Source organism: Hemitrygon akajei, chromosome 3, assembly GCF_048418815.1.
Source record: "Hemitrygon akajei chromosome 3, sHemAka1.3, whole genome shotgun sequence".
NCBI lineage: Eukaryota > Metazoa > Chordata > Chondrichthyes > Myliobatiformes > Dasyatidae > Hemitrygon > Hemitrygon akajei.
Window position 1 is genome coordinate 164,900,874 of NC_133126.1, and position 27,274 is coordinate 164,928,147.

A 27,274-nucleotide genomic window follows, 5' to 3' on the forward strand; every position below is an offset into this window, starting at 1 on the left:
CACTTCTTGACACTAGATACATTTAAGGTCTGCAGTGTTTATTGCACAAAGTGAAAATCATTTTTGTACAGTGAAGTATCGCTGAGTTGTCTAGTCTTACTTACTGTGGCATAAGTCATGTTCTCTGTGGATTAATGTTGCAGCTGGTTCTTTCATTCATGTTATTTGTGATTTATTGATGGGAAATTACCTCCTTGTACCTCATTTAAGGGACGTTATACAAGTAAAAATGAAAATACACTCTGTCACTAGTGAAATGTGTTGCTTTTTAAGTAATCTGAATAAATACCAGATTTATTCTTTGAATGCTCGTTTGATATTTATGTTCAGGGTATGCGCATTGCTCAGACAAAGGCTGAATTCCTTGAGCAACTGGAATCTGCACGAAGAGAAGCACAGAAATCCTTCAACGATGATATTATGTTGCTAGAAAAGTTTGTAGAAAATCCAAGGTATGTGGCTTCCATTTAGAAATAATATATTTGTGTACCACCTTTGTTCAGTACTGTTCAGTTTAGATTTTAAATATTAGACATCATTAGCATTCTTGTAAAAAAAAAATGGAGTTAAATCTAGCAAATATTCAAAACTAGTATAACATCTGTGGAAACGTACAGTGGATGTATGTGATTCATGTATTGTGTTCTTGTGGCTGATAAGATTTTGGTTTTCTGTTTGCTGTAGACACGTAGAAGTACAGGTGTTTGGGGACCAGTACGGCAACGCTGTTTATTTGTTTGAAAGAGACTGCAGTGTACAAAGGAGGCATCAAAAAATCATTGAAGAAGCACCTGGGGTAAATTATTTCTGTAAATGGAAATTTCTCTCTAAGCAGTTTACTAATCACAGGGTGACACTTCTGTTAGATTACATTGTATTTTTCAGTGGAATTACATTGAAAATCAGCCAGACCAATGGAACATGTTCACTAAATTTTAAGCACAGTTTCTATTAAATGAAATAGAGTTGCTGGAATCTTTCTCAATCATTAAAACACAGATCAATGTGGCCCAGCCTGTGGAACTAGCCAGCCTCGGTTGAGGTAATCACCATTGGGAGCTTCCATTAACTACACCCCTTTGCAACATTAGAGAAAGCAATTTTGTTTTAGGCACAGAGGCATTTAAAGAGGTGTTTCAGATGATTTAAAATATGTAAAAGTACACATTAAAACTCAAATATTGTACCTACTAGATTTTACATATTTTCAATTCTTTAGAAACAAGTTACTCATAACGTCTATCATTTTATTATGATAAATTCAAATTCTGCTCTGTTATTCAAACTATCTCTCTTAAATATATCAAGAAATATTTTTGAATGAATATTTTATCTTTTATCGCGTTGCCCTGATATTTATGCTGGATTTTCTGTTCAACAAGCTGCTGCTTTGTGACCAGAAACTTGGGGGGAAAAGCACACTTCTCAGAACTGCAGAATAATCTCTGCAGAATTCTTACAAGTAACAAAAATTCCACAGAATGTTGTTGCACCCTCGGGGGAAACCAGTTTCTGTCCCATTAAAGGAAAGCGAAGTGGAAGGTACAATCTTTACGGTTCACTTGCACTAATGGCCATGGAATAGTCTCAACTGCAGGCTTGTGATCGGTCAATCTGCATTCCTTACTCTACAAATCCTGGGTGTGGAAAATAAAGTCAGTTAAGAAAAAAATACCTATTAAAGGAACTGCATCCTCACAAAAAAATGTTTTTAAAATGAAAATACTAGATCTCTAAGTTGTTTTTAAGTACAATGTTTTATTATGGATGTTTTGCAGAGAAATTATTCATGTACTCAAACTCCATTAGATTCTGCATTGTAATGTGTTTTGAAGTAATTCATTATAGTTCTAATCTATATTTTTACACTGTTACCAATGCTGGAAAGTCCAGCAAAGGTCCATCCCTACATGCAGGAAGATTGCATTGCTTCTGGAGAAGGTAATTTCTTGAACTCCTGAATGGTGTCCTTCAGCACAGTTGGTTATTAATCCTTTTCAGAATTAGGTCAACTTTGTTAATGTGGCACTGCAAACACATGAAGTTCAATGTATTTCTTTAATGGTCAGCTCTGCTGGCAGTACTTATTTATTGTCAAGTTTCTTTTTAATGCTGTTCAAATTCTCAAGCTCCCCATGTGATTTGGCCTCAGTTCCACTGAGTTGTTAGATGGGTCTTCTGCATTACTAGCTCAGAAGAATAGTATTACTTTATCTTAAAATAAAAACATATCAAAAATACTTGGCAGACAACACAATTTGAGAAAAGAGAAATAGAGTTAATGTTTCGGGGAAACAGCTTCTGCAGCTTTATGATTTTCTATTGTACTATTGTACCTGTGTGTGAACTTTTGTTTAGGCAAAGTCTACGAGTATAAAGTTTCTCTTTAAGAGTCTCTATGGATAGAAAAATATAAAGACATTTTCTGGCATTTGCTGTTTTAAAATTGTAGCCTGGAATTAGTCCTGAAGTGAGGAGAAGACTTGGTGAAGCTGCAGTCCAGGCAGCTAAAGCTGTTAATTACGTTGGAGCTGGTAAGTAAACACCAAAGTTTACAATGCTGACCAGTCTGTTGCTTAACTAGAAGGAATGTAGAGCCAACGTAGATGTAATCAAAAGTCTGCGCCCCAAACCTTGCTGGTATCCTTCTGCATCATTCAGTTAAATTTCTAACCTGACGTTTTCCTGTTCATACAACTCTGTTTAGGAACTGAGCAGAGATGAATATGAACAATTTCAGCTCGCGTTTAGGTAATGCCTTTTACATTCCATGTGGCTTCTCGGGGACATTATCAATGAAAACATGACTCTAAGCTAAATAAAGAGGTATTAGATCAAGAAGAAAACAGAGGGAAGGTTAGGGAAGGGTATTCCTTAACTTGGACACTAGGCAGCTAAAGGTGTGGACAGCTGAGGACAGCAAAGTCAGGATGAGCAAGAGACTGGGGTTGAAGAATGGCAGCTCTTTTCCAGAGATGTAGAGCTCGAGGAGGCTTTGGCACTGGGAAAGGACAAAAAAATGAAAGGATATCTGATGGCATCTCATTGTAGGAGGTAGAGATGTTCGAACATTACTGAATGTAAAGGCTATTGGTATGGAAAACAAGGACAAGGGGACCCCTATTTTTGCTTGCGGGGAGTTGTCTTTGTGAGGTATTAGATATCATTAATTATCTGACAGGTTGACTACCTTAAGGTTACTGGATAAACGAAAGATTTTGTTCCGACTGTGTTGCTTGTGTAATATTCATGCAAAAATGAAAGGCTTGAGAAATAAATGTAGCTCTGGACTTCCCTTCTGTTTAAATGTTTAGTCAACACTGTTTTTATGACAGAATATTTAAACAAGACATAAGTAGGGGCATCAAATTCAAAGATGAAGATAAATAACTTTGAAATCCAGTCTAGAAAACCAGTGACCCATATAAATTTAAGTATCAGTAACTAACTTTCTGTTTATACCACTGAGCCACCCAGTGGAATATTTTTCCACGTCTTGGAACCTCTGCTGCCTTTTTCTCACTCTCTTGGCTGAAATTCTTGTGAAGTTTCACCTTCTGATGAACAATCTTAAATTGGCATCCAAGTTCCATCTCCAGCTGAAGCCCTCCAGTTAACGCGACGGCTGTGTTTACTGCTCCTTGAAATCTCTACCCTTAATGATCCGACTTACAAATATACTATTGGATGTCATTAAGTGTGTTGAAATTAAGATTAAACCGTTTTGTACTTTCTCCAGTACTTTACAACGGTGGTAACTCAAGTAGGTTTTTCTTCCTTCTGGACTCATCACCCTGCTGAGAGGTCTGAGGCTGATCATTCAATCAACTGCACCCAATGTAGTATCTTTTCACTTTTACTTTTGTAAGAATGAAGTGCACATTATCGTGCACAAAAGCTTGACTTTATAATAATTTTTCAACAATGATTTAGTATTAGCAGGGAATTTCATCTATATAATGCATATCTGGTAACTGGGGAAAATAATTTAGAATATACACTGCTTCCATTAATTAGTTCTTCCTGTCCAGGTCAGTAACGCACCCCATTATATAATTTCCATGTAAGACACATTTGTGGCAAACTAGTGTTGAAATTATGGCACTTTTAAACTTGAAAATTAATAGACTCTTGTATCTTTTAAAGATTATACCTGTTTATCAGTTATATTTGTAAAGTGGATCACGAATATACAACTGCTGATGAATTTATGTTAGCTTTTGAATGTTGAGACTCAAATGTACCTATTTTCAAAATTCATCTGCTGTTTCTTTATGAGATGTAGTACAGAAAATTAAATTAAAAATCTTAAGGTATAAGGGTGAATGTTTTGCATTAAATTCTGCGCTGAAGGGAAATTGAAATATTTCATTGATAATGAAAATATGACCTGCAAAATGAATTTTGACTGACTGAACAGAGGTACAAGAGGTTAAAGTCAAAAAGCAACAGACACTGAAAATCTGCAAGTAAAACAAAATGTTGGAAACATTCAGCAAGTTAAAAACAACTGTGGGAAGAGAAGCATGAGTTAATATTTTAAGTTGAAGACACTTTAAACAAATTTCACGACGTATGCTTGTGATATTAAACCTGATATTGAATATTCCAGCAATGTCTGCTTTGATGTTAAAGTTTCATGCATGCACTGCCCCTTTTGACGGACTGGATTATACATGGTATTCTACACAACAGTGAAATCACGCCAAAGGATCTCACTGTCTCACAATTCTTGGATAGTTCCCAACAAAAACACTTTGCTGGGATTTGCTGTACATGTTTAACAGCACTTCACAGGCAGGAAGACTTACTTTATTTAGTTATGCAGTTAAATAATAAGCACACTGAATGAGTCAGATAAAATTGTGTTCAATTAACTTCATTTATACATTTCTCTGTGTGAGCCTGCGTTCAACAATTAGATCAATTGATGACATGGGGTTATATTAGTCAACGTTGTTCCCTTTGATGGATCTTCTCTTTGCCATTTGTTGTTTGATAAGTTGAATACAAAAACGAGAAGTTAAAATATTGCAAAACAAACACATGCAATCTGCTCCTAATTTACAATATCTCTTAATGTATTCCTTAAAAAAACCTCCATTTGTCTGCTGCTCTTCAGCCTTATTTCATCTTCATAAATATTATTCTGCCTGCTTACACATTTCTGCAAACTGGTGTGATATTAATTGTGGAAAATAATGATTATTGCTATTGCTAATGCAAATATGAATCTAAGTAAACTGAAGATGCTGTGTTACTTTTTAGATCAAAGTGCATTATTTACAAAATATTGATTAGCATAATGAGTAAGTACTAATGAGAGCCATGTGCTTCTTTTGCAAGCAGTGGTCAACATCAGATACTGAGTTGTCTGGAAATGCATTTTAATCCTTATTTTTGGTTTACAGGGACAGTGGAATTCATTATGGATTCTCAGCATAATTTTTATTTCATGGAGATGAACACGAGACTACAGGTGGAGCATCCGGTCACTGAGATGATAACAGGAACTGACCTTGTTGAATGGCAGCTCCGGGTAGGTGAGAACAGTTGGTCTCTTGGTCTACATTCTGTTGGGCTTAAACCTAAAGGTCAAGACTACAGTAGAGCTGAGAGGAATGATAGTTAAATGTTTTGGTCTTAAAGCATGGCTATATCAATGAACTGGACATGCTCTAAATATCCAAAGGTTTCTGGTTTCATTGTTGTTTTGCAGTCAAAGTGCTTTGCCTATTCAATACAGTGTCACGCACAGTCCTTTGTCTCATTTAATCAGCCATTGATATGGTGGTATCAAGCATTCAAAGAAGTCATAACACCTTGAAGATTCAGACTTGTAAGAAAGGGACTGAATTTGTTAATTACATGTTTGCAATTCAAGCAATTACATGTTTGTAATATCAAGCAATAATACTTTTCTCCAGGAACCATTTTTGCTAACATGTTCAACAGTAGTTGATAATGATAACTCTCCACTGCAGATTGCTTTAGAATGTACTTTTTCAACATTAGTCTCTCATCACAAAAGAAACCTTTCGAAGTATCACCATGGTATCTCAAGTTTTTTTATTCTGTATTTGTTTCACTAAGGGAATAGCTTTCATAACTCTCCAATCCTGTCAATTACAAACAAAAACCCTTTTTACTTGTGGAACAAGTAAAATAGTTCTGTGTGGATGTAAACTGGCACTTTATAAGAAATTCCAAAGTAGCAATTTCTGTATATCGTCCAACAAACTAAAGGAAAAAAAAGTTTACTTATTTTTAACCCCACTTTAAAGGCAACTATTAAATTGATGTAAAATAGCCTTAAATAACATTGTGAGCAGTTATGGGCTCCTATCTAAGAAATATGTGCTGGCATTGGAGAGGGTCTACAGGAGGATCACGAGAATGTTTCTGGGAATGAAAGAATTAATATGTGAAGACTATCCAATGGCTCCGGGCCTTTACTGACTGGAATGAAAGAAGAATGGATCTCATTGAAATCTATTGGATATTGAAAGGCCTACACAGAGTGGACATGGAGAGGATGTTTCTTGTAGTGAGGGATTCTAGGGACAGAGTGGCATGACCTAAGGACGGCCCTTTAGAACAGAGATGAGGAGGGATTCCTTTAGCCAGAGGACAGTGAATCTGTGAAACTCGTTGCCAAGGATGTCTGTAGAGGACGAGCCATTGGGTGATATTTAAAATGCAAGTTTATAGGTTCTTGATTTTTAAGGATGTCAGAAGCTGTGCAGCAAAGGCAGGAGAACGGGGTAATAAAATAGACCATGATGGAATGCTGGGGCAGACTCAGTGGGCTGAATGGCCAATTCTGCTCCGATGTCTTATGGTCTGAAATGTTATTATTTTAACCATGTAATGTGAAATATAAGTCTGAACTGCAAAATACAGTTTATCTCATTCTCATATTGTGATCTTTGTACTCTGTGTTGAATTTTAACTTGTTGATTTGAATTTCTGTGAATTTCTGCTACAAGTTTAATTCAAGTTAACTGTACGGCTGAAATTGCAAGATAAAATTTTGTATTCAAATGAGCATGTCTTGATAGAAAATGTAAAAACGATGGGTACTCAGTTCCACGTTTTGATTTCAGTTGTTTAAAACTGCGTCACTTTAAGCCAATTCAGAATCCATTGAGTGAGAAACATTGTTCTGTACATTTGGGGGCACTGGTAACCCAGACCAGATAAAGGAGGCAAGTCCACTTCCCTATAGTGCATTTATAGAATGAAATTGTTGTATTTTAGAATAGTGATGATGTAATTTATACAAACCTCCACACTTAAATTGAATTGACAAGATTATCTAGATTGCAGGATGACACAATGAGTACAGTACTATACTACTGGATCTTGAAAAATGTGACAGAATTGATGTAAGGAATTCAGTCTGACACGTGATCTTTAATATGTGCTTCAGTTTGCACAGAGGCATTGCATGATGCCAGAGCCTTTAGCTTACTTGTAACGGATAGTTGTATGTAGTGAAATGAATAATGGAATAACAATCCATTGATTTATCTTCAGGTTGCTGCTGGTGAAAAGCTTCCTATGTCACAGGAAGAACTCTCTGTCAGAGGTCATTCATTTGAAGCAAGAATCTATGCTGAAGATCCAAACAACAACTTCATGCCAGGAGCAGGCCCTTTGCTGCATCTGTCCACGCCTGTACCAGATGCTTTTACAAGAATTGAGACTGGAGTCCGACAAGGTATTGGAAATACACAGATGATATAATCTATTTGTATACAAATACTGCCCGACCTGAATATTCCAAGCACTGTCTTTATTACAGAATCTTGTAAGTCTATTTTGAAAGTAATAGGTTTTTTTATTCATATCTTTTTTCAGGTGATGAGGTTTCTGTGCATTATGATCCGATGATTGCTAAACTGGTGGTTTGGGGACATGACCGCACAGCAGCACTAAATAAATTAAAGTATTGTTTGCGTCAGTACAACGTAAGTATTCTGGCAGTTTTTGCTGTGAGAGACCACCGTGATCATTGGTATGCTTTAATTTACCACTGCTAGGGGAAGATAATTTGGTGTGAGATCTAATTATACAAACCCACTTGTTCATACTGTGGTTTTAAAAAGAGAAAGAGGAATAACTTTTAGACAAAGACTTAATTGCAATCCCTATCTTTTTACCAGTGGTTCACATCATTTCCCCATTTCACTTCACAGCAGCATCAAAGTATGAATTCTGAGTTATTGCCAGAAAGTACGGTAGAGCAATAAGTCAGTGTACAATTTGATGCATAATTTAGCAATGACAAATCTCCTCACAGCTGTTAAATTTAGTTATCAAAACATAGCAAATCCTGGATTTTAAAAATTCTGAAGTGATTGAATTTTATGGCTTAGGATGATGGTGTAGAATAGTCACCAGTTTTATATTTCTACATCTGTATGATTGGTGGAAAACTGAGGACCAAGATGCAAAGTGTATTGATGAGTCAATGGTGGAGGCAAAGGCAAGTGACTTCCGGCTTGTCTCAGATTTTGATATTGTGCAGAAATCTTAAAGGTGAAAAGGTCTGAATGGCTGATAGATGGTTCCCAATGAATTCTTCAGCTGATTTTCAGCTCAATCTGTCTATTAATTTGGTTGTACTAGTATAAACAAATATCACTTTGAAAGAAATACTGGGCCTTGACATTGCGTGGATTTAACAAATGTTAGTAAATAATTTTGTTTATCTTGATGAACTACTCTGCAAAAAACTAGATTTGGGGTAACATGCTCCAAATGTATAATTTAGACCTGTGCGAAAGGACCTAGAGAAAAATGTGGATATTTTTGTTCTCTGAATTTGGCTTAAATACGACGTAAGTAATAAGCCATGTTTCTTGGGTTAATAGAATGACACAGGCTTTAAAGTATTGTGAGCAGTGTTGTGCCCCATATCTAAGGGACGATTTATTGACGTTGGAGAGTGTCCAGAGGCGGTTTACAAGAATGATCCCAAAGATGAAGAACCTCATAATGTGAGGAGTGCTTGATGGCTTTAGGCCTGTACGTACCGGAACTTAGAAGGTTGAGAGGTTATCCTAGCGAATCCTACCAAACACCGACCGGAAGGCCTGGATATAGTGGATGTGAACAGGATGTTTCCATTTGTGGGAGAGTCTAGCACCAGAGCACACAACTTCAGAATAAAAGGATGTCCCTTCAGAATGGTAATGAGGAGAAATGTCTTTAGCCAAAGGGTGTTGAATTCATTGCCACAGCCACCGTGGAAGCCAAGTGAATAGGTATATTTAAAGTGGAGATTGATAAGTTCTTGATTAGTAAGTGTAACAAAGTTATGCGGTGAAGATCAGAGAATGGAATTAAGAAGGAAACAGAAATTAGCCATAATCAAATGGCAGAGCAGACTGAAAGGACTCATTCTGCCCCCTGGATTTATGGTCTAAAGATGTACTCTACAGACCAAAGTTCTGTTTTTAAGTAGCATTGTATCTGAATTTTGGAGTTCATATTAGTATGAAAATCTATAATCTGAAGAATTAGTACTAAAGTTATAATTCATCTCTTTTTGAATTTATTTAGAAGTTGGATGATTGTCACTTGTTGTGTTTTTATGACCTGAGTTCCTCCAGCGTTTTGTTTATACTTTGCTCTATATTTTATGGAATTTATATTTTTATGTTATATTTTAATTTCACTTTTTAAACCAAGGTTGGATCTACAACTATACTGGTTTTATTCACTGAACTATTGCTGCTGTGTTTTAATTCTATTTGTCATTCAGATTGAAACTCCATCAGAGAATGCAGTCATTTCAAATTTTCCTGTTTATGAATGACTGACTGGAAGTTCTGGATGCACAAGTCCATTGAATGTTGATTGATTCTGTTTTTGACAGATCGTGGGCTTAAACACAAATATAAATTTCTTGTTCAACCTGGCTGCTCATCCGGAATTTGAGGCGGGAAATGTACACACAAATTTTATCCCTCAACATTATGATGGACTGTTCCCAGCAAAGGGAGCTACAAGTAAAACTGCTCTCTGTCAGGCAACACTTGCTCTAATACTACAAGAAAGGATTCAGACAAATACTTTCAGAGCACTTTCACATGGTAAGAGCATCTTGTAATTTGCATGTTCAAACTTAGATAAAATTTTATCATGCTTACAGATACTATTTTGTGAATAATTTTACAGATCCATTTTCACCATTTGCAAACAGCAGTGGAAGAAGGTTAAATATTGTGCACAGACGAAATCTTACATTGCTTGAAGAACAGAACAGTAAGTAATATCTGGCCAGCATAACTGTGGGGTGTAGATTCTTTACTGTCAGATCATTAGTTATCATTTTTGCAGATAATTTTCAGATTGTCTGCTCCCTAAGGGTAGAAGACCCTAAGGGACATAATAAAATAATACTTTATTGTATTAGAGCTAGTCAAGGTTTGAAACAGCATTATAAGAAATAATCCTGATACAATTGCTTGTGCTCAAAAATGGGCACCATAGCAGTGTAGAGCCACTCCTGTCCATTTATCTGAAATGTCTGACTAGACACAGGTTTAGTGGGCACATTGTACTGTCAAAATCTTTGGTAGTTCAATTAGAGTGTAAAATCAGAATCAGTTTTATTGTCACTGTTTTAAACAGCAATACTCCCCAACTCTTCCTCCCCTACAGTGGCGACTGTATTGGTGCTGCTTCATGCACCCATACTGAGCTCGTCAATTTGATCAACGTTGCCACTAACTTCCACTCTGCCCTTAAATTCACTTGGCCCATTTCTGACACTTCCTTCCCGTCTCGATATCTCTGACTCCATCTCCAGAGACAAGCTGTCAACCAACATCTTTTATAAACCTACTGATTTCAACCCTATCTCCTGTAAAAATACTATTCCCTTTTCTATCTTCCTTTATCTCCACTTTATCTATTCCCAGGATGCCCCCTTCCTTTCCAGGACATCAGAGATCTCTTCCTTCTTCAACGAATGAAGTTTTCCTTCCTCCACCATTGATGCTACCCCCACTCGGATCTTCTCCATTTCCTAAACATCCGTGCTCACCCCATCTTCCGGCTGATAGAGTTCCTCTTGGTCCAGTCCATGAATCTCCGCATCCAAAACATCCTTCGCAACTTCCACCATCTGCAAAGGAGTCCTGACACTAAACCTGTCTTTACCTTCCCTCCCCACCCCCACTTTCCCCAGGGATCGGTCCCTCTCTGTGATTCCCTTGTCTATTCATCTCCTTCCCTACACTTAACCCTGCAAACAGCTGAAATGTTACACCTGCATTCACCTCCTCCAGAGCCTTAAACAGTCCTTCCACTCCTCCTTCCCTTTCTCCTATGCTTCACTCTCCTCTTATCAGATTCCTTCTTCTACAGCCCTTTACCTTTCCTACCCACCTGACTTCACTTGTTACCTTCTAACTATCCTTCTTGCCATCCCCCGTATATTTTTTTCATTCTGGCATCTTCCCCCTTCCATTTCACCCTGAAGAAGGGTCTCAGCCCAATACTTCGATACTTTATTCATTTCTGTAGATGCTGCCTGCCCTGCTGATTTTTTCCAGCATTTTGTGTGTGTTGCATGAAATTTTTTGTTTGCAGCAGCTGTAGAGTGCAAAGATAAACTATTACTATAAATTACAAAATAAATATATAGTGCAAATAAAAAGGAATAATGAAGTAGTGTTCATGGACTGTCTGGAAATCTGATGACAAAGGGAAAGAAGCTGTTCCTGTTTCATTGAGTGTGGGTCTTCAGGATCCTGTACCTGCTCATCACCTTCACGATCCTGTAGTAATGAGAAGAGGGCACATTCCTGACGATGAGGGTCTTTAACGATAGATGTCAGATGCCATCTTCTTGAGCCCTTGCCTTTTAAAGCTGTCCTTGTTGGTGGGGACGATGGTGCTGGCTAAGTTTATAGCCCTCTGCAGCTTTTTCCGATCCTGTGCATTCTCACCATGTAAGATAGTGATAATAAACCTGATGCTGATTTTGATTCAGTTATGGAAATTTGGGATTATAGAATTCACAAATCACTACCCAAAAATTTGAGGCACAGAATAAAATTTGCTGTCACAAAAATCAGGTTAAAAAAAAAATCAACAGGATCTTTGACCCAATACTTGGAGCATATGCAGATGTTATAGCTTCACATATTGGAAAAAATTCAATCTGACCACTTATCTGGGAATGCACACCACCCACGTTCTCCCAGCACAGTGGTCACCTTTCCTCAAATACTCTCACAACGAAGGCTAAGACGTCATTTACTTTCCTGCTTGTTTGCTTTCCGTGAATGTGTCCAAACATATCTGGGCTCTTTGAATATCAACATTACTCAGTCTTTCACCATTTGAAAAATACTGTTTTATGCTCCGGAGTAGATGATCTTACATATTTCCATATTAATTTACATCTTTCCACATTATATTACATCTTCTACATTCTCGTCCAATCATTCGGCTTCCCTACATTCCCAAGCATCTTTCCATCCTCCATACTGACATTCCCATCTAGTTTAATATCATTGGAAAATTTATAAGTAAACCATTTGATCGGCTCATTGATTTAGTCATATGCTGTTACTACTGGAGTCCATTTAACAATTCCAGCAGTACTTCAGTAGTTGCAGCATACAACACGAAGAAATATGCATTCCCAGTCTTGGCTTTCTCACTGAAATACATTTCTTATATACTTCCCCAATTCCGCCTGCTCAAACCTTATTGACCAACCTCCTGTTGGGACTTTATTAAAAGCCTTTTGAAACGTTAAATGCACCATGTCTGCTCGTTTCCTCATCATCAATCCTACTATTCGCATTCTCAAAGAACTCCAACAAATAATCTGACATGATTTTCCTTTCATAAACACATGTTGACTCTGTCCAGACCTACTTCTCATGGTATTTGCTGTTACATCCTTGGGTATGGATTACACTGACATCAAGTCGCGATGAACGGTCTCGGCCCAAAACGTTTATAGTTTATTCATTTCCACAGATACTTCCTGACCTGCCGTTCCTCCAGTGTTTTCTATGTGTTTCTTATAGATTACATTATTTTCTCTACTATGAGATTTGACTAACAGGTCAATAGCTCACTGTTTATTTTTCCTTCTTTTCATAAATAGGGGAGTCATATTCGCTACTTTCTAATCTGCAATTCCAGAATCTTGGATTATGTAAAATGACCTCCACTATCGGTATAATAAGTCATCTGTTTCAAAACTCTGGGATATAAAAACAAGTTCAAACTACAAAGCCCATTTCCAGAAAAGTTGGGATATTTTCCAAAATGCAATAAAAACAAAAATCTGTGATATGTTAATTCACGTGAACCTTTATTTAACTGACAAAAATACAAAGAAAAGATTTTCAATAGTTTTACTGACCAACTTAATTGTATTTTGTAAATATACACAAATTTAGAATTTGATGGCTGCAACACACTCAACAAAAGTTGGGACAGAGTTAAAATAAAATTGAAAAGTGCACAGAATGTTCAAGTAACACCGGTTTGGAAGACTCCACATTAAGCAGGCTAATTGGTAGCAGGTGCGGTATCATGACTGGGTATAAAAGTAGCGTCCATCAAAGGCTCAGTCTTTGCAAGCAAGGATGGGCAGTGGCTCACCCCTTTGTGCCAAAATTCGTGAGAGAATTGTTAGTCAGTTCAAAAGGAACATTTCCCAACGCAAGATTGCAGAGAATTTAGGTCTTTCAACATCTACAGTACATAATATTGTGAAAAGATTCAGAGAATTCAGAGACATCTCAGTGCGTAAAGGGCAAGGTCGGAAACCACTGTTGAATGCGCGTGATCTTCGAGCCCTCAGGCGGCACTGCCTAAGAAACCGTCATGCTACTGTGACAATTATAGCCACCTGGGCTCGGGAGTACTTCGGAAAACCATTGTCACTTAACACAGTCCGTCGCTGCATCCAGAAATGCAACTTGAAACTGTAATACGCAAGGAGGAAGCCATACATCAACTCTATGTAGAAACGCCGGCGAGTTCTCTGGGCCTGAGCTCATCTCAGATGGACTGAAAGACTGTGGAACCATGTGCTGTGGTCAGATGAGTCCATATTTCAGCTAGATTTCGGAAAAAACGGGCGTCGAGTTCTCCCTACCAAAGATGAAAACGACCATCCTGATTGTTATCAGCAAAAGGTGCAAAAGCCAGCATCTGTGATGGTATGGGGGTGCATCAGTGCCCACGGCATGGGTGCGTTGCATGTATGTGAAGGTACCATTGACTCTGAGGCGTATATTAGGATTTTAGAGAGATAAATGTTGCCATCAAGACGACGTCTCTTCCCGGGACGTCCATGCTTATTTCAGCAGGACCACATTCTGCACGGCCTACAACAGCGTGGCTTTGTAGACACAAGAGTGCGTGTGCTTGACTGGCCTGCTGCCAGTCCAGATCTATCTCCTATTGAAAATGTATGGCGCATCATGAAGAGGAGAATCAGACAACGGAGACCACGGACTGTTGAGCAGCTGAAGTCTTATATCAAGCAAGAATGGACAAAATTTCCAATTGCAAATCTACTACAATTAGTATCCTCAGTTCCAAAATGATTAAAAAGTGTTATTAAAAGGAAAGGTGATGTAACACAATGGTAAACATGCCTCTGTCCCAACTTTTGTTGAGTGTGTTGCAGCCATCAAATTCTAAGTTTGTGTATATTTACAAAATACAATTAAGTTGGTCAGTAAAACCATTGAAAATCTTTTCTTTGTATTTTTGTCAGTTAAATAAAGTTTCACGTGAATTAACATATCACAGATTTTTGTTTTTATTGCATTTTGGAAAATATCCCAACTTTTCTGGAAATGGGGTTTGTACATACAATACATGCTACAGGATGAAGATAAAATACACACCCTAGTAGTCGTAATCACATTTCCTACAATGTACAAATAATACAACTCCACATAGCTGAATCTAAAAGTGCAGTACTTTATTAGAAAAGATAGCTTTGATTCAATGAGCATTAGCCTGACATATATAATTTTAAAATGCATTACCATTGCAGAGTTTAATATTTGTGTTTGTTTCTTCTGGCTTTCTTCCCCCAACATCCTAAACAAGAGATGAATATTGAAGTTGCATATAACAATGATGGGACTTATAGTATTCAGGTGAGCTTATAATTGAGAGTTTTTGAAAAGCAGTGTCAAGTTAGACAGATTTTTCTTCAGTTGGTACAGTTGATGGGTATAAAGTGCTTCTTTCACTTTGCATTTACCCATTCCATTTCTCTATCTTCCTGAGAGGCCTTATAGTTTTCTCATTCTTCCCATTCTGAGAGTGGTCAAGGCTAAATCTAGAGCCACACTTGTGTAGTTATTTTTTTAGTGTATCGATAGACAATGAGCATTGGTGGAATGATCTGCCCCACCCTGGGAGCCATTAATGCGGCATACATAAATGAACTTTCAAAGAAGTCAAGTTATACACTGTTAGCACTGACTAATCAATATAGTACAAATGAAGTGTAGATCTTGAATCTTCCTGCTATGTAAGATTATGATAATACAAGTGTTAAATTTACCCAATGGGACAACTTAAAGCAGCTTTGAGGTTTTGGAGCTGCAATTTGTTGTTGAATAATTATTCCAAGAATTAAATTGATCATATTTTTGTTGTTTACTTTAATTCTTTATGTATTGATTATGACTTTCCTTGTAGAATTGATGTCAAATCTGGGGCCAAAGTTAATTGGTGTCATTTTTAGATATTAGAGAATCTTAACTTTGATCTCCTCTCCCAGAATCTTTTAAATCTAAAATTAATAATTTTAAAATTGTAATGGAATTTGGGGTTTTAGTTAAAGTTGTTTGTTATCTATCTAAAGTTAGATTGCCAGTTGTATAGTTAAACATACCAGCAAGAAACAGCAATATTTTGTTAAGAGTTTTGGCAACTGTTCAACCATCCATTATCCTAATGTAATCATTATTTTGATAAGTGCATTAACCTTCCTTTTAGAATTAGAAAATGATTTTTTTTATACTTATGATTTTAGATGGATAGGGAAGTACTGAAGAATGCAACATTGAGATCCAGTAGCAGCCACGTAATCACATATTGTAGAAAGAACCATTTGTCATGCTTTAAATGTGATGACTCTTTGCTAGAATAATTCAAACTCAGACTCTTCTGATTCTGTGAGCGAATGATTCACTATCAAAATGTAAGAACAAATGAGATTTGTGGATTAATTCAAGATAAAATTGGAATTGTTAAATGGTTTGTTGTATCATTCTCTTGAAACATAAGAGGTTAGATTTAAGTTTGAAATTTTGCTTGTACCTCAGATTGATGGACAGGTTTTCCATGTATTTGGGAAACTTAACACAGAGGAAGATGCCACATATTTGGAGTCTTCAGTAAATGGGATTCTTTCAAGATCTAAAGTGGTGATCACAAACAACAGCATTCACTTGTTTTCAATGGTAACTATTTCTTTCAATTCTAGTCTAAATATTCCCCCAGCCCACCCAACTCTGCAAAAAGGCATCAGCACCCTCCACCTACCAAGTGTAGATTAGCAAAGCCCCCAATAAAGACCATGATCTGCAGTACAACAAAAACTAATCATTCACCCGACAATTCAACATGCTACAGTCTCTCTCTCTCTCTCTCTCCCTCCCTCCCTCCCTCTCTCTCCCTCCCTCTCTCTCTCTCTCTCTCTCTCTCTCCCTCTCTCTCTCTCCCTCTCTCCCTCTCTCCCCCTCCCCCTCTCCCCCTCTCTCCCCCTCCCTCTCTCCCCTCTAACTATTTATGTGTATATATAATACATCTACTGTGTAATTGATTTACTTATTTTGTTTTTCGATATTATCATGTATTGCATTGTACTGCTGCTGCACGTTAATAAATTTTATGACATATGCCGGTGATATTAAACTTGATTCTGGTTCTGATTTAATAGTTCAATAGTTCCATTTAATATCAGAGAAATGTATACAATATGCATCCTGAAATTCTTTTTCTTTGCAGACATCCATGAAAACAGAAGAGTTTCCCAAAGAATGAGTGACAGTAAAAATGTTAGAACCCCAAATGCCTCTACACCCCCCCACCTATGCACAAGCAGCAGTAAAGCAACAACCCTCCCCCACCCCCACCCACTTCCGCTAAAAAGCATCCGCACCGTCCACCTGCCAAGCAAGCAATAGTAAGTCCTCCAATAAAGATTATGATCTGCAGTATAACAAAAACTAATCATTCTCCTGACAATTCTACATGCTACAGGCTCTCCCTAACAATGGGAGAATGAGATGACTCCTTTCACAGTGAGAGGGGAGACATAACAAAACAACTCGCTGATTTATGGTGTTAAAAATCTGTCGTGCCACTTTTTTCCCCGAGTTTCGTGATCTGAGAATCGGCAACAGTCTCTCACCCACCAACGAGAGAGAGAGAGAGAGCACAACTTGCCAAGTTCCAATTCTGTATTCCAGATATAATTATTGCAACATATGTTTGATCATTTTTGATCTTTATTTTAGGAAGGGACTGCAGAGTTCAGTATACCTGTGCCCAAATATTTAGTTGGAATTGATGCCTCTGGAGCCGAGGGAGCAGCAGTGGCACCAATGACTGGAACTATTGAAAAGGTAATGTTATGACTTTGAATTGATAAAGTTGTTCTCTAACTATCATTTAAGAGAAGTTAGATGTTTGGTTGAGAACAGGGTTAGGATGATCTACATTACTTTCCATACTGAACTGCCAGGAAAAATATATTTTCTAGACTAGTTTCCAGAACTGGCCACAAAGTTTTTATGAAGAGCTGTTGGCTCCTAAGAAATTAATTCCCTTTATGAATTGGTTCCTCCAGAAACTGCAAGGTATGAAGCAAGCAATTTCTATAATATATTGGGAAGTATTCTGAGGGAACAGATATGTAAGTATTTGGATAGACATGGACTGATCAGCGGTAGTCAACATGGCTTTGTGGGTCGTGTCTAACAACCTTGGGAAGCTTTTCGAGTAAGTTACCAGGAAAGTGTATAAAGGCAAGGCAGTGGATGTTGTCTGCATGGACTTTAGCAAGGCCTTTAACAAGGTGCTTCATGGGAGGTTGGTAAGGAAGTTTCAGTCACTTGGCATTCAGATGAAGTAGTAAATTGGATTAGACATTGGCTTATCAGGATTAGCCAGAGAGTGGTAGTAGATAGTTACCTCCCTGACTGGAGGCTTGTGACAAGTAGTGTGCCACTGGGATCAGTGCTGGGTGTGTTGTTTTTTGTTATCGGTATTAATGACTTAGATGATCATGTGGTGAACTGGATCAGCAAATTTGAGATTCAACCAAGACTGGGGCCATAGTGATGATAAGGAAGGCTGTCAAAGCTTTCAAAGTGATCTGGATCTGCTGGCAAAATGGGCTGAAAAATGGCAGATTTTAATGCAAGCAAATGTTGAGGTGTTGCACTTTAGCAGGAATAAAAGCAGGGTGGTAGTGGATGGAGGCAGCTGAGGTGTGTGTTAGAACAGAGGGATCTGGGAATACAGATCCATAATTCCTTGAAAGTGGCGCCACAGGCAGATAGGGTCAGAAAGAGAACTTTTGGCACATTGGCTTTCACAGATCAATGTATTGAGTACAGGAGTTGAGATGTTATGTTTAGTTGAATAAGACATTGGTGAGGCCATAATTTGGAGTATTATGTGCCGTTCTGGAAAGATATCAATAAGATTGAAAGTGCATAGAAAATTTACAAAGTTGTTGCTGGGACTTAGGGACCTGAGTTTTCGAGAAGGGTTGGATAGTTTAAAACTTAATTGCCTGGAGCTTAGGAGAATGGGGGCGGTGGGGGGGGGGGTATATTTGATAGAAGTATACAAAATTATGAGGGGTATAGACAGGGTAAATGCTAGAAGGCTTTTTCCACTGAGGTTGAGTGAGACTAGAACTAGAGGTTATAGGTTAAGAGTGAAAAGTACAATGTTTAAAGCTTCGCTCAGAGGGTGGTGATAGTGTGGAACAAGCTGCCAGCGGAAATGGTGGATCTGGGTTCAATTTCAACATTTAAGAGAAATTCGGATAAGTACATGGTTGGGAAGGGTATGGATGGCTATGGCCTGGGTGCAGGTTGATGGGATTAGGCAGATTAATAGTTTGGCACGGTCTGGACTGGCCAAATGGCTTGTTTCTGTACTGTAGTGTTAAGTGACTCTATGATTCTATATAGAACGTAGTGTACTGTATATGCAACTCTGGAAAAGACCCTCTAACCCAGGATGTTTTGCCAAGCTAGTTAAAACCCTAACTAAACGAGTCCCTTCTGCCTATACAAGTCAGTAAACCCTCTGCATACTTACGTGTCCATCTGAGAGCCTTTTGAACTCTTTAACAGAGCAAAATGACCTAAATATTTTATAAGAATGTTAACAGAATTTTATATCAAATCACATAATGAGCTATTAAGGCAAATGACTAAATCAAAATAGTAGGTTTTAAGCAGCAATTTCAAGGAAGCATTAGCTAAAGGTAGCGAACATTATGGAGTTTATATCCCTTTGCAGCCGGATGCACACCCACTTTCTGTGCAATGTCCAAAATCAGGGATGAGCATGAGGCTGAAGTTGGAGGAAGGTAGATAGTTAGAAGTGCAGAGGGTCTTGGACATTGTGAAAGATGAGGGAATGAAGCGATTTGAAAACAAGAGTGCAAATGTTAAAGTTGAGGAGTAATACTTGAATTAGACATTGCAGTGGTGGAAGTAGCTAAACTTAATAAAATAAAAATTAATTTATGATTAGTTGCTTATACTGGAATCAGATAAAATGCAGTTATTAGAATCACATGGGCAGAACTGTGTGTTTATAAAAGAATTTGATAAAAATACTAAACATGTTTAATTTTGGTCAAGGTGACAAATTGTGTCCAAGGTCCATAAGTGAAGTTAGCTATTGAGTCTTTTTAGCATTCCCAGCATTTGCCAAAAGTGGGTTTAAACTCACTTTCCGTTATGTGAACTTTAGAAATGAAGGGGTGTTGGGAAAAGGTGGGTTGGTTGCCCTTCCATAGAAACTTCTGATAATTCTATTCCTGTGCCGTAACTTGAACTAATTTTACCACAATTTCTTGTGATATTTCCTTTGATTAATTCTCTACCTTGATCTTCACTCTTTTTGTTATTTGTCTTCAGCATTTGATTAACACTTAGCATGACTACATTTCCCGTCCCCCATCATTCCTAAGTGCTTGTGGAGGGTTAGTCAGCTACTTTATATGAATAAAAGTCATGCAAAGGTCATGAAATTTGCAGCCTTACTTCTCAGGAGGAAATTATTGGGAAATAATTAGCTTTTGCAACGGTCCAGTAGTTTTTATGGCCAGCTATTTTTGGTCTTGTTTATTCACCACCTATCCTATAAAATGCCTAGCAACATCTCATAAAGGGAAAAGTTCTATGCAAATAGTAGTTGTTAGTGAGTGAATTAGTTTGTTGATTTTATACATGTAGTAGTTGTTGTTTCCAATTGAGATTAAATGACAGGCTAATTCCTGACATTCCTCTCAAAACATTATAATTGTTAACAGATATGAAAGAATAATTGCCTTGTTTGTTGACTGCTATTGTGTATTTGCAGATTCATCCTATTGTAATGAGTGCTATAGTGAAACAAGTTCACTCCAACCTGTAAAAAAATAAATATATTATGAAGAAAGATTACCATTGTGTTGGATTTTCTTCAGGTTCTACCGTCACACTTTGCAAACTGTGATTAATTCAGTTTTGTTGTGCGAGGGGAGGGCATTTGGGGTTGGTATTCTGTTAGTTTTGTGCGGGGGAGGGATTTTTTTGGGTGGTCGACGTTCCTGTTCAGTTTTATGCGGGGGAAGGGAGGTTTGTTTCAGGGGTTTGATGATCGGGGTGCCTTTCTTTTTTGAACGGGGGGGGGGGGGGGTGGGGGAGGTGTGTTTGAAGGGCCGAGGTGACCTGTTTCCATGCTGTAATTGTTATATGGTTATATGGTTAATTCCCTCAGGGAATGAGGATGGGGTGATGTTGTGTTTCATTTTAACTTAAAGATAATAACAGACTGGCACAATGTATCAGATCCTGCAACTTCATAGAGAGATGTACAGACTTTATCAGTCTGCATAAGACAATGGCATTTCTGGCTGAGTACTCACAATCTTAGATTAGCTCACAACAGGTGTTATGGTCCTAGTAAGGTTTCATGCTTTGGTAAGAGACCTCTGAAAGATTCAGACTTTTGGAATGCAATATAACATCTGTGGATATACTGAGTGGAAGAACAAATAACACATTTGAAACTGGTCCTCCAGTTGCATTCTGCGCTGTGGACACAGACACTTCTGGCTAAATCGCTGTTCGTGTTTTACAGGTGTTTGTTAAAGAAGGTGACCATGTGCAAGCTGGAGATCCGTTAATGGTAATGATAGCCATGAAAATGGAGGTGAGGAATCCTGCCATCTTTGTTTCCGTTTATTATTGTCACCTGTACTGAGACACGGTTAAGAACTTTGTTTTGCATGCTATTCCTGTAAATCATTCCAAACAAAGGTGCATTGAGATTGGAGAAAGGGAAGAACAATAACAACACAGAATATGGTACTACAGTTACAGAGGAAGTGCAGTGCATTGTCTACCTGTAGACAAATGAAGTGTAAGAGCTATGGTGAGATTGACAGATCGAGAGTTCAACTTTATTATACAAACTTCAAGGTTAAAAGTAAATTTATTCTTAAAGTACATATGCATGTCACCATATACAACCCTGAGATTCATTTTCTTGTGGGCATATACAGTAAATTCAAGAAATATAATAGAATCAATGGAAGACCACACCCAACGGAACGGATAAACAAACAATGTGAAAAAGACAACTAACTGTGCACCTACATAAGAAATAATAATAAATATGCAATAAATATTGAGAACATGAGATGAAAGTGAGTCCATTCATTATGGGAACAGTTCAGTGATGGGGAGAGTGAAATTATACCCACTGGTTCAAGACCCTGATGACTGAGCATTAATAACTGTTCTTGAACCTGGTGGAGATGGTCCTGAGGCTCCTGTACTATCTTACTGATGGCAGCAGCAAGAATAGAGCATGGGTGGGTGGTGTGGATCTTTGATGGTGGATGCTGCTTTTCAGCAACAGTTGTCTGTGTAGATATGCTTAATGGTGGAGAGGGTGTTACCAATGATGACCTGGGCCATGTCTACTACTTTTTATAGGATTGTCTGTTCAAGGGCACTGGTGTTTCCAACCAGGCCATGATGTAAACTGACAATATACTCTCCACCACACAAGAGACACTGTACAAGAGGTCTGTTCAAGTGTTCTTATAACAGTGGGATGGAAGTCATCCTTAAGCCTGGAGATATTGGTTTTCAAATTTTTGTATCTTCTGCCAGATGGCAGGGGAGAGAAAAGAGAATGATGCAAGTGGGAGGGTTCCTGGATTATGTTGGTTACTGACCTGGGGCAACTGGAAGTGTGGATGTGGTCATTAGAGGGGAGGTTGGTTTTTGCCATTGACTGGGCTGTGACCATAACTCTGGTGGTCCTGGGCAGAGCAGTTGCTATACCAAGCTGTGAAGCGTCCAGGAGGATACTTTTTAAGGTGCATCTGTAAAAATTAATGAAGGTCACCAAGGACCTGCCATATTTCTTCAGCTTTCTGTGAATGTCGAGGTGCTGATGTGTTTTCTTGGCCATGGTTGGATCAGAACAAGCTATTGGAGATATTTTCATCTAGGAACTTGAAACTCTTAATAATTTCTACCTAAGCATCATTGAAATACACTGGGGCATGTACTCTGCCCTGCTTCCTAAAGTCAATGACCAGTTCTTTTGTTTCGACATCGTGTGTAAAGTTGTCTTGACATAACGCTAGGCTTCTGTCTCCTTCCTGTACTCTGGCTCATCATTGTTTGAGATCTGATTCACTACGGCTGTGACATCTGTGAACTCAGATGGAGTTAGAGCAGAATCTTGCCACACAGTATATAGGGGATAAACTAAAGGACTAGTGTTGAGGATAATCATGATGGAGGTGTTGCCGCCTGTCCTTACTGATCACGTTTTCTCTACACACTTTCAAGCTTGTTGATATCTTTCCTGTAGGTACATGACCAAAACTACATACAATGCTTCAAATTTGACCTCACCAACATTTTATACAACTTCAGCATAATAACCAACTTAATGCCCTGATTTATGAAAGCCAATATGCCAAACATTCTCTTTACAACTCTATCTACCTGTGATGCCACTTTGGATCTGTATTCCCAGATCCCTTTGTTCCACTGCACACCTCAGTGCCTTACCATCCACTGTAAGTCTTACCCTGGTTTGTCCTGCCAGAATGAAAAACTTCACACTTGCCTGCATTAAATTTCATCTGCCATTTTTCAGCCCACTTTCCCAGCTGGTCCAGATCACTTTGCAAGCTTTGATAGCCTTCCTCACTGTGGTGTCACCCTCAAATTTGCTGATTCAGTTTATTACATTATCAGTTAAGTTAGAGAGACAACAATCCACTACCATTTTCAAGCTTATCCTGCTAAGTCATTTATGAATCCAGTTGATGACTTCATCCTAAATGCCAAGTAACCTAACCTTCTGGACCTGCCTCCCATCTGGAGCTTTCTCAAAGGCCTTGCTAAAGTCAATGTTGACAATGTCCACTGCCTTTCCTTCATCAACCTTCTTGCTAGTTTGTTGAATAGGAAGCCAAGCATCCAGTTCCAAGGGGAGATTGTGAGTTCTCAAACAGTACCTATTTCCTCAGTAGTATTTCATTGTATTCAGACTTTGGGATGTTAATTCCTTAATTGTTACTGATTACGTCACGTAATTCTATAATTGATTACATTGCAAGCAAATATTATCTTGTATGCTGAGATGGAGGGTTTACATCCAGACTATATCTGGGGTTAGGAGCTTAAGAATTGCAGTAGGCCATTTGTCCCCTCAGGTCTGTACTATCAATAATTATGATGTTGACTGATTGGTGAACTTATTCTGTACACATTTGTTTAATGCTTTAGGTAACATAATTTCCAAATCTCAGATATCAGATTAATAAATTATCCTGCATCAACCACAGTTCTGGAGTTTAATGTCTGCAACCCTGTATGTTTCCTCCATTCACTGCTGAAAGATGTGTCTCCAATTCTAAAACTGCCCAACAGTCTGTGCAACCTACAGAAATAGACGCTGTCTATTTACTCTTTGAATACTTTTTCTTCCTTGGGAGAAGCCCAGTAACATAAACCAGATCTTTAGAGGTGCTATGAAGGAATTGGATGTTTAAGTCAACACGTACAAAGTTTAATCATGAATTAATTGAAACATCTTGAGTTTCAACAACGCCTGGTTACATCATGATAAATTCTATAAGTTTTATAAATTCTCCAAACCACTCCCTCAGTTTTCTGTTTTTGCAAAACTTTCCTAAGAAAAATCAAGGAAAGAATAACAACAAAAAAGTTTTATGGTCATGATAGCAAACATAACCTGGATATTTCTAAAGTATGATATGCTGGGTCTAAGTTGTAGTCATTCATCTGTCTTGCCACATTACTGTTTTTTTTTAACATTGGGGAAAGCATACTTTACAAAATAAGCATTTTAACATATTTATAGAAGCAATAGAAAAAACAAAAGTGACTGCATTTAAAAAGAAAATAGGTGACATACGTATTTGTTTTGAAATGGAAATGGATTAAACTGAGATTGCTACTTACTATTTCAGTCTTCCTGACTACAAAGCAGCAATTGAGGCAAGTAGAATGATAAATTGTATGACAACACTAGTGAACAAGTGAGAAATGTATCGGTATTTAAAGTGTTTGCTGGTATAAGGATAGTAAATTTAATGGAAATAGTAAAGCTACAATACAGTTGGGGCCAAATTACAGCAGCAGATGAGAAGGCACAAGCTCAGCCTAATGGGTAGCTCATTGAGGATTCACACCAACATGTCATCATGTAGACAGACTGGTGTATTGTGAATGGAGTAGTGGAAATGAGCATCTGGAATACAGTTAAAAGTGTAATGTACCCGGGTGGATGAACATGGGCAGGATGAAGGGCATTTTTACTCTGCAAATTTCAGAGAATGGCGATAATGAATTGTTTCATTTTATTTTTGCAGCATACAATAAAAGCACCAAAGGCCGGGGTAATTGAGAAAATCCTGTACAAAGAAGGCTCTCAAGCTAACCGACATGCCCCACTGGTAAAATTTATGGAAGAAGTCGACTCACAATGAATTCAGCTCGGTTTCTTTTGGTTAATATGCTGCAAAAACTGTGTTTTACAAATACCTTCTGTTTCCTGTGCCTGGAGAATGTAGTTTGTTTTATTCCATATGTTATTTGGACCATGTCCAATAAGCAAAATTTATAAGCTGTAGTCAGAACAATCTACAATAATACCCAGAGTGCAACAGTAGGTAGCATTTGTTAGTTGCATGGTAATTAGACAATGAATTTTGATAATAAAAATACTTGATCAGCTGAATCTTGGATACCTAGGAAAATAGTGTTATATTGTGATCTGATGACTGCCTTTAACTTCTGACAGAAAACGTATTTATAATAGCCATTATATATTATGTTAATTGGCTTGTCACACTACAGGATTTCTAACTGTTAGTAATTTTTTGAATAGATGTAAATGTTACCATGCTAAATTTAATCTTAAATCTTTAACTTTGGAAATATGTACAAAAACCTCTTTTCTCACTGTTACTACTTGTAGTCCACTTTAACTTGAGGTAAGGGGATGATTTTTATCTTTGTTGCATATGTTTAATACATTCTATGATCAGAGCATCTGACCATTATAAAAACCTTATGATTTTTATTCCATTGGTTCAGCACAAAGTCCTAGAGACAGGAAAAAATGCCCCAGAGAGTCAAGTTATCATTAAAGAGTTTGCATGCTCTTAGAAATTAATTGAACTACTTACAATAGTGATATTTTATGCCATTAGCACTACTTATATTGATAACGTTAAATTGAATGCTGCTCATTTCCTCTGGGCTATTCAGATCCATAATGTAGAGAGAATCCGATGGAACATTCATCAAGGAATGCAGGGAAGTTCTTTGGCTGCTTGGATGAGTCAGAAGTCAAGTTAGTGATTTCCAATGCAGTCAACAATTAAAGAGGTGAAAGCAATAGCCTAGAAAGGGGAAGCTGCTAGAGGGACTTATTTAAAAAATAAAGCTGACTAGTCATAGAAAAATATTCATGTGCTTTATTCAATAACAGGAATAGGTGTAGATTTATTTTTTAATATTTTTATTTCGAGATATGGCATGACCCTTCTGGGTAAATGAGCCCGTGCCATCCATGTGACCAATTAACTTCCTAACTTCAGAGCTACACACACAAAATGCTGGAGGAACTCAGCAGGCCCGGCTGAATCTATGGAAAAGAGTCGACGTTTCGGGCCATAACCCTTTTCCATAGATTCAGCCGGGCCTGCTGAGTTTCTCCAGCATTTTGTGTGTACTGCTTTGGATTTCCAGCATCTGAAGATTTTCTCGTGTTTGTCAACCTACTAACTTGTGCATCTTTGGAATTTGGGAGGAAAGCAGAGAACCTGGACTAAACACACATGGTCACAAATTCCTTATAGACAGAGGTGGAATTGAACCGGTTTGCCAATGTTGTAATAGCGTTATGCTATCCACTGTACCACCATGCCATCCTAGCGTGCTCCCGACTTGCCCCTCTCAAAATCCACAATCAAATCCCCGGTTCCGCCAGCATTAATGAATTAGGTTTTGCTATTCTGCATGTTTACAAGTTATATTGAAATTAAACTCATTTTTTCCTCATTGATCTTGACTCTCTAAATAATGAATGAAGCTACTTTTGTGTAAGTTGGGAGTAGAAGCAAATGCAAAATGAGAGTTATTTAACATGAAATTTATTCATAGAGCATAAAGATATTAGAGCACAGAGCAAGCTCTTCGGACTTGATTTTGTGCCAACCTTTTAACCCTTCCCTCCCATGTTCCTTCATTTTTCTATCATCCATGTGCCTGTCTAAGAGTCTCTTATCTATCCTTAATGTATCTACCTCAACCATCACCCCTGGTGGTGCGTTCCATGCCTCTGTTCTCTGTTCTCTGTGTAAAAAAAAAAATCACTTGCCTCTAGCATTCCCCCTATATTTTTTTCCAATCACCTTAAAATTATGTCTTCATATCTTAGCCATTTCTGCACTGGGGAA

At 37.8% G+C, this 27,274-nt stretch overlaps 1 protein-coding gene across 1 annotated transcript in view; it reads left to right on the forward strand.

The window, feature by feature from the left end:
- The window catches only part of mccc1 (methylcrotonyl-CoA carboxylase subunit), a 62,856-nt gene extending 35,976 nt beyond the window's left edge, over positions 1-26,880 (forward strand). Inside the window, exons 7-19 of the mRNA XM_073041238.1 lie at positions 331-452; positions 685-796; positions 2,453-2,534; positions 5,412-5,539; positions 7,540-7,723; positions 7,864-7,973; positions 9,887-10,103; positions 10,189-10,275; positions 15,112-15,161; positions 16,341-16,478; positions 17,538-17,645; positions 21,394-21,465; positions 25,181-26,880. Coding sequence (XP_072897339.1) covers positions 331-452; positions 685-796; positions 2,453-2,534; positions 5,412-5,539; positions 7,540-7,723; positions 7,864-7,973; positions 9,887-10,103; positions 10,189-10,275; positions 15,112-15,161; positions 16,341-16,478; positions 17,538-17,645; positions 21,394-21,465; positions 25,181-25,297 — 1,527 coding nt within the window. The 3' untranslated portion in view covers positions 25,298-26,880. The remainder of the gene's footprint in view (positions 1-330; positions 453-684; positions 797-2,452; positions 2,535-5,411; positions 5,540-7,539; positions 7,724-7,863; positions 7,974-9,886; positions 10,104-10,188; positions 10,276-15,111; positions 15,162-16,340; positions 16,479-17,537; positions 17,646-21,393; positions 21,466-25,180) is intronic.
- Positions 26,881-27,274: the final 394 nt, after the last annotated feature.